The sequence below is a fragment of the Brassica napus genome, chromosome A9 (assembly GCF_020379485.1).
Source record: "Brassica napus cultivar Da-Ae chromosome A9, Da-Ae, whole genome shotgun sequence".
Lineage (NCBI taxonomy): Eukaryota > Viridiplantae > Streptophyta > Magnoliopsida > Brassicales > Brassicaceae > Brassica > Brassica napus.
Genome location: NC_063442.1, coordinates 29,690,912 through 29,702,856, shown reverse-complemented (window position 1 = coordinate 29,702,856; position 11,945 = coordinate 29,690,912). Strand labels below are relative to the sequence as shown.

The 11,945-nt window shown below is 36.7% G+C and overlaps 1 protein-coding gene across 1 annotated transcript; it reads left to right on the top strand.

Annotated features, from left to right (window-relative positions):
- Positions 1 to 1,015: 1,015 nt before the first annotated feature.
- LOC106367483 (mRNA turnover protein 4 homolog) lies at positions 1,016 to 9,486 on the top strand. Its single transcript, XM_013807268.3, has 8 exons — positions 1,016 to 1,161; positions 1,322 to 1,487; positions 1,590 to 1,680; positions 1,757 to 1,815; positions 1,919 to 1,979; positions 8,827 to 8,917; positions 8,996 to 9,072; positions 9,154 to 9,486. Exons 1-8 carry the CDS (start codon positions 1,134 to 1,136, stop codon positions 9,268 to 9,270), a joined length of 690 nt encoding a protein of 229 aa, XP_013662722.1. The 5' UTR covers positions 1,016 to 1,133; the 3' UTR covers positions 9,271 to 9,486.
- The last annotated feature ends 2,459 nt before the right edge of the window (positions 9,487 to 11,945 follow it).

The following is an 11,945-nucleotide window of genomic DNA, read 5'->3' as shown; positions in this document are numbered from 1 at the left end:
TAAAATTTGAATTTTTACTCGAAATCCAAAACTATAACCGGAAATTCAAACCAAAAACTCAAAAAATATATGTATACCAAAAACATATCCAAAATACACAAATATATCTAATATTCACAAACATTTTGGGTACTTTGGCTCCCAAACGGGTTTCAGGTAGGTCTCAGATGCGAACAGAGAACCACATTTCCAAAAAAAATATGTATTTTTCTCTGGACCAATGTGAACCAGTATTTTCGAGTTGATTTTGGTTTGGTTTTCCGGGGTTCATATAAAATACCCATGCATAAGAGATAATTACATGTGGAAGCACCCTAGCCTACTGGTTAAGGTTTAAAGGCTTCTACACCCAGGTCTGGGGTTCGAATCCTAGACTATGTAATTTATTGCAGATTACAGGAAATCCAGGTTTCAAGTCCCGGAAAGAGCGGTTTATTAAACAATTATCCAGACTATAGAAGAAAGGCTTACAAGGGATCTTCAACATGGTGCAAATAAATCTGGTCAGGCGTGGATCTTCATAGGACGGCTCAGGTGATGCAGTTAGGCGTAGGTCTTCATAAGGCATGTAGTATTGTCGGTTGTCGAATCGTCTATGTAATCTTTCTCGTATCGTAATTGTAATATCTTAATAAATCAGCGTCAAAAAAAAAAGAGAATTACATAAGATTTATACAAAATTCCAAATAAAATAATTCATGATTATATATATATTTTCTTAAAATAATTCTTTTATATAATTCGATTTTGTAGCATAATAATTTAAAACAATTACAAAATACTAATTCATATCAAAATTTGTTATAACAAAAGAATCGGATCAAAATCTAGCTTCTTTTTAAATTAAGTAACGTATATACAAAAGTTTGACAAAAAAAAGAAGTAATTTATATAAACAATGGTCCAGATTTCTTACAATAGGCCGGCTCGGATCACAGTGGGCCTAGTTCGGGTCAAGCTAAGTCACGGGTCGGAAATAAAAAAACGAACCAAAGCGGGGAACGAGGGTTTCAGTTTTTTTTTTTTGTGAAAGAAAATTGATTAAGAAGGCAAAGCCGTCTCTCTCTCTCTCTCTCTCTCTCTCTCTCTATTCTCCCACTTTTCACTTCAATCAGTCTGAAGCCCTACAAGACATGCCTAAATCAAAGCGAGACAGACCAGGTCAGGAACTCTCTCTCTTCCTTCACTCTTTCATGGTTCTATTGTCTTGAAACTTATAGCATCTTCGTTCGTTACTGAGCTGGGAAGCTCTGTGTTTTTTGTAGAGGAGCCCGTTTTGAATAAAGATTTTGAGTTTTTGTTGTCGTTGTTGCTGCTGCAGTTACTTTGTCGAAGACAAAGAAGAAAGGAAGGGAGCACAAGGAGATTATTGTAAATGGAATCAGAGAGGCTGTCGAAAAACATACATCTGTCTATGTTTTCTCTTTTGAGAACATGAGAAACATCAAATTCAAGGAGTTTAGAAACCAGTTTAGGCACAATGGAAGGTCTGTTTCTTTGTTTCTGTTGTAATCATGAATAGATTAGTAATATCTGTTTCTTTCAATCTTTGATTTTGTAGTTTAGTGATATTGTTTTATTGGTTTTAGGTTCTTCCTCGGTTCGAACAAAGTGATGCAGGTTGCTCTTGGTCGTTCGGCTTCTGATGAAATCCGTCCTGGCATCTTTAAAGTCTCCAAGGTTGGTGTTCTCTGCTGCTATCTTATACTATTACTTGGCCTTTTTTAACATATTATGTTGTGGGATGTTGTTTCAGCTGCTTCATGGTGATGCTGGACTTCTTGTAACAGATATGCCAAAAGAAGAGGTCGAAAGGTAATCTATTTGAGGGGCTTGAAATGTATCTCTATTTATCTCCTGGCTTTCCTTATTGTTTTAGTTACGGCTCAAAATGCTTCTTCTTCTGATTGCATTGCAGCTTGTTTAACGCTTATGAGGATTCAGACTTTTCAAGGACCGGAAGCACTGCTGTAGAAACGGTTCGTATATAGACACTTAATGCCAGCTTTATATATGCGTGTCTCTAGATAAACAAACAAGATTGACCCCCCGTTATTTCAAGAACTGTGTATGTCTTATTTATCTTAATTACTGATGTGATCATGGACCAACTATCTAATGGAGATGATGAGGATCTGGATAAGCCGACTGATGGAGATGTTCTAGCCTTGCCTAAAGGACCTATGACTCGATCAAGATCAAGGAAGCTCACGCAAGTTATTGGAGGATTAGTTAAGAGGTCTTGGAAGCAAGAGGAATGTCTTGGTAGAAGCTTGATCAACCAAGACACACTTATCACCATTCAAGCAACTTCACCATCAAGCTGATCATCAACTAAGCAAGCAAACTATGTGTGCTCTTTTTCCCTATCTTTGGTTTTGTCCCAATGGGTTTTCCAAAGATAGGTTTTTAACGAGGCCATAGATTTGCTTCTCAAATCTCTTAGTTGATGATCTCGATCCAATCTTATCCCGGATCAACCTTATGTTATAATAAGTCTTTCATTTCATGTTTTATTTTCAAACTTGTCATTTGTTTCTATTTTCAAGAGAGCGTGTGCCTTTACTCTCTTGATAGTTTTCGAGAAGCTTGGAGTCTGTTCCAACTTCTCTTATATAAGTGTACTTTGAACCCCTTATGAATAATCAATTATCTTTTATCATAAACCTTTTCTTTGTTCTCTCTACTGCTTGTCCGCGAGTTGTTGAGTGATCTTGTTGGTGTGTAATATCCAGCAACCCAAGAGTGTCTATCTCGGTGTGTCATATCCGATCTAGTCACTTAGGAGTATCAAGGAGCCTTTCCGCAGCCTCTTGTGTCACCAATCGATCCACAACCTTGTAGAACTTGAGTCTTTGATTCGTTCTAGCAAGGATCTATCCCATACTATCCAGAGAAGCAATCTAGGGACGTATTATGTGGTATCAGAGCATCTCTGGTTAGGGAAGTACTCGTTTCTCTTTTGTTTCGATTTAACCTGTTCATCTTCTTGATCAGTTTTTAGATCGATCCGTTTTGTTTCAACTGATCTGTTCTTTGTTTCGCAATATCCATTGATTGATCTGTGATCCGTGGTTGTTTGAGTGTGTGATCTAATCATTTTGTGTCGATCTAATTGTTAAGAGTTTGAGATTGATAGATCTAGGTTTCGCGTTTTTAGATCCGATTGTTATCGATTCATATTCTAGATTTGATCTTTTGTTGAATCTAATTGATCGTGTGATCTGTTTTAAATCATCTATAACATCTAGATCTACTTGTGTTTCGTTGAAATCTGATTAGCAAACCTACCTTGATCGCGTTTCTATAGTGATTTTCAAGTTGTCGATTTGAATCCTTCTTTGCTTGATAATCAAGTTTTCTTTTACCGCCAGTTATTTTCAGTTTAAAATCTCTTGATCATCTACTGATTACGATCAGTTTATTGGAACTATTTACTGGTTGAGTGTTGTTATTGATTCTAGGTACCAATGGGGAAAGAATCAGAAGAAGAAGCCGAGCTAGTAAGGAAGAACAAAATGCTGAGAGATCAGATGACCGAGCAAATGAATCAGACCATGATCTCTACTATGGCTGATATGCTTAAGGCTAGCATGAAGGAATTACGTGAGGAGATGAGACAAGAGTTGAGGCAAGCTACTGGCCAGGGACATAGCAATGAGTCTAGAAGGAACCGGCCTACTCCAGTACGGCAAGAGCATGCGGGTTCACAAGAGACCGACAACTACTACTCGCGCAATAGAACTGAGCACAATCCAACTGAGCGCAGTAGTTCATCTTCTGAACTAAGCAGAGGAAGATCAAGGCGTGAACATGATGGAAGGGGGTCACGCAAAGACAAGCTTTCAGGACTTAAGCTTAAGATTCCACCCTTCCATGGCAAGGTGGATCCAGATGCCTACTTGGAGTGGGAGAAGAAGATCGAGCTTGTCTTCAATTGCCAACACTACTCCAATGCCCAAAGGATCAAGATTGCAGCAACTGAATTCTATGATTATGCGTTGAGTTGGTGGGATCAACTTGTAACTACTAGACGGCTTAACCAAGAGAATCCGGTTGATTCATGGCACGAGATGAAGTCACTCATGCGCAAACGGTTTGTTCCAAGTCACTATCACCGCGACCTACATCAAAAGCTGCGAAGACTTACCCAAGGAACACGAACTGTTGAAGAATATTATCAAGACATGGAGTTGTTGATGTTGAGAGCTAGTATCTTGGAGGATAGAGAAGCCACTATGGCAAGGTTTCTTGGAGGGCTTAACCGTGAGATACAAGACAATGTGGAGATGCAACACTATGTGGAAATAGAAGAGATGTTGCACAAAGCTATTCTAGTGGAGCAGCAGCTCAAGAGGAAGGGTAACTCACGCAGCTATGGATCATCTAAGTTCCACCACTCTAAAGAAGAGAAAACATCCTATCTGAAGGATAGCAAGCCTCAGCAGAAAGAAGAGACTAAGCCGAGCAGTATATACAGCAAAGACAAAGGCAAAGCTGAAATTACTAGTTCAAGAACTAGAGATGTTAAGTGCTTCAAATGTCAAGGGCGTGGGCATTATGCTAATGAGTGCACCAACAAAAAGGTTATGATTCTTCTTGAGAATGGAGAGTATGAATCAGAGGAAGAGAAGTTTGGTTCTGATCATGAGGAGTCTGAAGAAGAAAGTGAAGTAGAACCCGTGAAAGGAAGATTGTTGGTGACAAGAAGGCTCTTGAACGTGCAAGCCAAGAATGGAGAGTTTGAGCAGCGAGAGAATCTATTCTACACAAGGTGTATGGTTCAGGGAAAGGTGTGCAGTCTCATTATTGATGGAGGAAGTTGTGTCAATGTAGCCAGTGAGACTATGGTGAAGAAATTGGGTTTGAAAATTCAGAAACACCCAAGACCCTACAGATTGCAGTGGCTCAATGAGGAGGGCGAGATGAAAGTTTCTACTCAAGTACTGGTTCCTATAGCCATTGGTAGATATGAAGATGAAGTCTTGTGTGATGTGTTGCCAATGGAAGCCAGTCATATACTCCTTGGAAGACCCTGGCAGTATGATAGACGTGTGAATCATGACGGCTTCACCAACAAACATTCTTTTGAATTCAACGGAAAGAAGACTGTGCTGGTGCCTCTGTCTCCTAAAGAGGTTCATGAAGATCAAATCCAGCTTCAGAAAAAGAAAGCGAAAGAGATTGATCTCAAACCTGATCATGACAAGCATCACAGCCTCTATGCCAAACAGGGAGATATCAAAAGAATTCTCTATTCTCAAAATTCTATTATCTTGCTTATGTTTAAAGAGACTCTTCTAACCATTACTGATCACACACCGGATCATCCGAGTGAACTAGTTTCTCTTTTACAGGAATATGCAGATGTGTTTCCAGAAGATAGCCCCATTGGATTGCCTCCAGTGCGTGGGATTGAGCACCAAATAGACTTTGTACCTGGTTCTACACTGCCCAACCGTCCAGCATACAGGACCAATCCACTTGAAACCAAAGAACTGCAGAAACAAGTAGAGGAGCTGATGGAGAAGGGTCATATCCGAGAAAGTTTGAGTCCTTGTGCAGTTCCAGTGCTCCTTGTGCCAAAGAAAGATGGGAGCTGGCGCATGTGTGTTGATTGTAGAGCAATCAACAACATAACAGTGAAGTATCGCCACCCTATTCCTAGATTAGATGATATGCTTGATGAATTGCATGGTTCTTGCATCTTTTCTAAGATAGACTTGAAAAGTGGATATCATCAGATTAGGATGAAAGAAGGAGATGAGTGGAAAACTGCATTTAAAACTAAACATGGCTTGTATGAATGGTTAGTTATGCCATTTGGATTAACCAATGCGCCTAGTACATTCATGAGATTGATGAATCATATTCTTAGGTCTTTCATAGGCATCTTTGTTGTTGTGTACTTTGATGATATCTTAGTTTACAGCAAATGCTTAGAAGATCATATAGAACATCTTAGGGCTGTTTTGGATGTTTTGAGAAAGGAAAAGCTATATGCCAATCTAAAGAAGTGCACTTTTTGCACAGATAACTTGGTCTTTCTAGGTTTTGTTGTAAGTGCAGATGGTGTAAAAGTGGATCAGGAAAAGATCAAAGCAATACAAGAGTGGCCGAGTCCAACTACAGTGGGAGAAGTAAGGAGTTTTCATGGACTGGCAGGTTTCTATAGGCGCTTTGTGAAGGATTTCAGCACTCTAGCAGCTCCCCTAACTGAGATAATCAAGAAGGATGTAGGATTCAAGTGGGGAGAAGCTCAGGAAGCCGCATTCCAACTCCTTAAAGAGAAGCTTACTCAATCTCCTCTTCTCATACTTCCTGATTTTTCTAAAACATTTGAAATAGAATGTGATGCCTCAGGAATTGGAATTGGTGCTGTGTTGATGCAGGATAAAAGACCTATTGCTTACTTCAGTGAGAAACTCAGTGGAGCTACTCTCAACTATGCCACTTATGACAAAGAACTCTACGCCTTGGTGAGAGCTCTACAAACTTGGCAGCATTATCTCTGGCCAAAGGAGTTTGTCATTCACACCGACCATGAATCTCTCAAGTATCTCAAAGGACAAAGTAAGCTCAGCAAGAGACATGCTAGATGGGTAGAATTCATTGAAACCTTCCCGTATGTGATCAAATACAAACAAGGTAAGGAGAATATAGTTGCTGATGCACTATCCCGAAGGTATGTCCTCTTAACTACTCTTGATGCTAAGTTGCTAGGCTTTGAGCAGATTAAAGAAATGTATGAATCTGATCCTGACTTTCAAGAAGCTTATAAATCATGTGCTAAGTATGCTTCAGGACATTATTTTAGGCATGATGGATTCTTATTCTATGACAATCGTTTATGTGTGCCTAATTGCTCTTTAAGAGATCTATTTGTCAGGGAATCCCATGGAGGAAGCTTGATGGGTCATTTTGGTATAGCAAAAACCCTTAAAGTTTTGCAGGATCACTTCTATTGGCCGCATATGAAAAGAGATGTGGAGAGAATCTGTGGAAGGTGCACAACTTGCAAGCTTGCAAAGTCTAAGGTTCAACCTCACGGTTTGTATACTCCTTTGCCTATTCCTACTCATCCTTGGAATGATATATCTATGGACTTTGTTATGGGTTTGCCTAGAACTAGGACTGGAAAGGATTCTATCTTTGTGGTTGTTGATAGATTCTCTAAAATGGCACATTTCATAGCTTGCAATAAGACTGATGATGCATTACATGTAGCTAATTTGTTCTTTAAAGAAGTGGTACGTTTGCATGGGATGCCTAGGACTATAGTTTCAGATAGAGATACTAAATTCCTTAGCTACTTTTGGAAAACATTGTGGTCTAAACTAGGAACTAAGCTATTGTTTTCTACTACTTGTCATCCACAAACTGATGGGCAAACTGAAGTAGTTAATAGAACCTTAGGTACTCTCCTGCGCGCATTCATTAAAAAGAACTTGAAATCATGGGAAGATTACTTACCTCATTGTGAATTTGCATACAATCATGCTATGCATTCTGCTTCTAAGTTTTCTCCATTTGAAATTGTTTATGGGTTCAATCCCATCTCACCTTTGGATCTAATACCTTTACCTGAGTGTGAAAGGGTTAGTATGGATGGGAAAAAGAAAGCTGAGATGGTTCAGCAGATTCATGAGCAAGCTAAGCGCAATCTAGAAGAGAAAACTAAGCAATACGCCAAACAAGCCAACAAGGGAAGGCGTGAGATGATCTTTGAAGTTGGAGATCAAGTATGGGTTCACTTGAGGAAAGAAAGGTTTCCAAAAGAGAGGAAGTCTAAGCTAATGCCGAGGATTGATGGCCCTTTTGAAGTCACCAAGAGGATCAATGACAATGCCTACAAACTTGATCTGCAAGGTAAGTACGACATAAGTGATAGCTTCAATGTTACTGACTTGATCCCTTTTGTTGCAGATGAGCCAGATTTGAGGTCAAATCCTTTTCAAGAGGGAGGGGATGATGTGATCATGGACCAACTATCTAATGGAGATGATGAGGATCTGGATAAGCCGACTGATGGAGATGTTCTAGCCTTGCCTAAAGGACCTATGACTCGATCAAGATCAAGGAAGCTCACGCAAGTTATTGGAGGATTAGTTAAGAGGTCTTGGAAGCAAGAGGAATGTCTTGGTAGAAGCTTGATCAACCAAGACACACTTATCACCATTCAAGCAACTTCACCATCAAGCTGATCATCAACTAAGCAAGCAAACTATGTGTGCTCTTTTTCCCTATCTTTGGTTTTGTCCCAATGGGTTTTCCAAAGATAGGTTTTTAACGAGGCCATAGATTTGCTTCTCAAATCTCTTAGTTGATGATCTCGATCCAATCTTATCCCGGATCAACCTTATGTTATAATAAGTCTTTCATTTCATGTTTTATTTTCAAACTTGTCATTTGTTTCTATTTTCAAGAGAGCGTGTGCCTTTACTCTCTTGATAGTTTTCGAGAAGCTTGGAGTCTGTTCCAACTTCTCTTATATAAGTGTACTTTGAACCCCTTATGAATAATCAATTATCTTTTATCATAAACCTTTTCTTTGTTCTCTCTACTGCTTGTCCGCGAGTTGTTGAGTGATCTTGTTGGTGTGTAATATCCAGCAACCCAAGAGTGTCTATCTCGGTGTGTCATATCCGATCTAGTCACTTAGGAGTATCAAGGAGCCTTTCCGCAGCCTCTTGTGTCACCAATCGATCCACAACCTTGTAGAACTTGAGTCTTTGATTCGTTCTAGCAAGGATCTATCCCATACTATCCAGAGAAGCAATCTAGGGACGTATTAATTACTGAACAACTCTGTTTTGAATTGATCAGGTTGAGCTGAAAGAAGGTCCTCTAGAACAGTTCACGCATGAGATGGAACCGTTTCTAAGGAAGCAGGGTATGCCTGTTCGTCTCAACAAAGGTTTGTAATCACAAGTATTGAAAGAAATATTGATCCACAAAGTTATAATGTCTTTTGCTGATTCATTACATAATGTAGGTACGGTAGAGTTACTCTCAGACTTTGTAGTTTGTGAAGAAGGAAAGCCTCTTTCGCCAGAATCTTCTCGCATTTTGGTAAATTAAAAGCCTTTTGCCCTTTTTCTTTCTTTTCTGAAAATTTGCTTATGCTTTGGGCTATATGAAATAATTTTGCAGCGTCTGTTGGGAATTAAGTTGGCTACTTTCAAACTCAACTTAGTCTGCAGATGGAGCCCTAATGACTTTGAGCTTTACCGTGAAGGTTTGGATCTCTCAGACGTCGAAACCTCTTAAAAAGCCCCCATGATTTTGATCATCTCTTTTAAGTCTATGATATCATACACACTTGGATGCTGCTTGCTCTGTTGTTGTGTGTTTGCACTTGGATGTTTTATGTCAAAGTTTTGTTTCTTTAGTCTGTAGAATATCAGATTATCTTCTTGAGTTCCCAGTATTCTTGACTTAAATTACAACATCAGTCTTAAAAATATTAAGCTTAACTTCTTGTTATTCATTAACATTATCAAATTTTTAAGAAACATGTTCAGATATTTAGACAAATACTATGATTAAACACTTTTCAAGCCCAATATTAGACCATACTTTTCATATAATATTTATGTAATAGCAAAAAAGGTTTTCCATATATAATATATATCAAATTGAGTATCAACAAGTATATCCAAGCCCAACATTAGACCATTCCTTTTTATATTCATGGATTAGGGGTGGGCAAAAAAACCGAACTGAATTGAGTCAAACCAAACTAATTATGGTTTAATATTTTTTAATCCGAACAAAGCAAATCGAAACCAATCCGAACCGAAACGAATTAAACTGAAGCGAATTAAACCAATATGTTTTTGTTATTATTTGAATTAAACATACTAGCATTATAAAATATACTAAAATCCTAACACTAGACTTTTTCAGTATTATATTAGATTTAATTTACATAGAAGAAGCATTATATATTAATGATGTTTTTTATTTTTCTATTTACTTTAGTTAACTTTGATTTAATTACGTTTTTATAGTTTTTTGTGTTTTTAAAAGTTTTTATTTTAATTTTATATTAGATTTAGTTTATATAGTTTATTTTTTCATATTCACTATAATGATTGCATGACCATGTGTTTTAAAATATTAGTTCTCTTAAAAGAATTAAACTAAGTGAACCTGATTAGTACGAACCATAACACACCAAATCGAATACAAACCGAATCGAATACAAACAAAACCAAAACCGATCCAAACCAAACTAATTATAGTTTATTTCAGTTGGAAAAAATCTAGAACCGAACCGAATGGAATCCGAATCAAGAATCAAAGTGTCCACCTTACCGCAGATTGCTATATCGCTTTGGACCTTAAATTTTGGTTTACGACTTGCATGTCCTATACAAAGGTAGCTAAATTAGGTTTTAAAACGAGCTTCATATATTTTGTTACAAGTTTCATATATTTATCCTTTTTAGAATTTTGTTCCTTGTCGTTATACACAAAACTATCAAACATATTACTCTGTCAGTTTATTCCATAAAAAAATTCTCCCTCTATCCCTAAATATATAGTATTTAGAAGAATTTTTATGTTCCAATATGTAAAATATTCTCATATTTTAAGGCAACTTTAACTTTATCAAAAATTGTGTAACCAATCAAATTTAATGGTTTTATTTTGTAATTAGTTCAGTTGTTTTTAATTTATAATTTTAATAATATATTTTAGATAAAAATAAATTTTCTTAATAAGCGTGTTTTACCTAAAACGTCTTACATTTAAGAGCGGAGGAAGTGCTTTTTAGTAATTTTTATTAATAATTTGTATATTTTAAAATAAATTTAAAATATTTTTAATAATTTGTTTATTTTGTTACAAGTTATTATGAAGTTTCTAGTAAAAGTAGAATAAAATTTAATTGTAAAAGTTCATTATATTTTTAATATACCTAATATTTTAGAAAATTCATCTTTGAAAAGATTGCAAGATTGTGGAGATCACGAAGAGAGAGTGTGGGGCTTTAAAGGTGTAAGAAAAGTGAACAGAGAGAGATAAGAAATGAAATCATGAAAGTGAGGGAAGAGTCAGGTGAGAAAGACTGAAGCCTGACTCCTAACCAATCTCTTTTGGCACTGAAATTCATGTCTTTACTTTTTTCTTCTAAAAAGGCAAACGACAACTACTTCTGCTCTTAAACACGGCATTTACTCCTTCCCTACCTCTCTACATCATTGCATATCTTTATTTTTTCACTCCCTTTGACACTGATTTTGGCTTTTTTCATGATGGTATCTTTTGAATTTGTTCCTCCCATTTTATAGCACATGCTTGATCGGTCTCCAATAGTTTTTTTTGATATACTATAGTATTAGTTTACCCATTCAACAGCTCAGAATTTTTAACCTCTCAACAAATGATATACTACTTGTTACTTCAATTTATCATATACAATACTCTCCTTATATCGCTTTAAATGGTGTTTAAAGTTTTTGCACAAAGATTAAGAAAATATAATTTTTATATAATTTATTTTGGTTACATAAAATAACTAAGATATTATTTTGTAAATTTCATACTGTTTTAAGTTCTAAGATCAGGTAGCTAAGAAGAAACGATATACCAAAAACAAAATTTCTAATTATTTAACTCCTGCAACGGTTTCTTAGAAGATTCTTCTCTATGTGAGAGAGATGGTTTCTCGTTTGGTCGAATTAAGACTACTAGGCTACAACTACAGTAATGTAAAGATGGGAAAGAGAAAGAGGTGACTCGTGATCATATTTTATTAGGTGAACATCAATCATTTATACCTGAGAATCTTACGCACACAATTTCGACCATCTACCAATTTTCTCTCGCATTTAATGCTAATTAAGTGATGTTTCCCCTCCTCAATCAGTGATTAATTCATAATCATTTAATTTTTTTTTTTTTGAAAAAGGGCTTTTTATCATTTAATTTTGTTT

Coding starts and splice junctions, on each gene's coding strand:
- LOC106367483 (XM_013807268.3), top strand. CDS start 1,134: ATGCCTAAATCAAAGCGAGACAGACCAG. Junction 1,488..1,589: donor CAGTTTAGGCACAATGGAAG/GTCTGTTTCTTT, acceptor TATTGGTTTTAG/GTTCTTCCTCGGTTCGAACA. Junction 1,816..1,918: donor CCAAAAGAAGAGGTCGAAAG/GTAATCTATTTG, acceptor ATTGCATTGCAG/CTTGTTTAACGCTTATGAGG.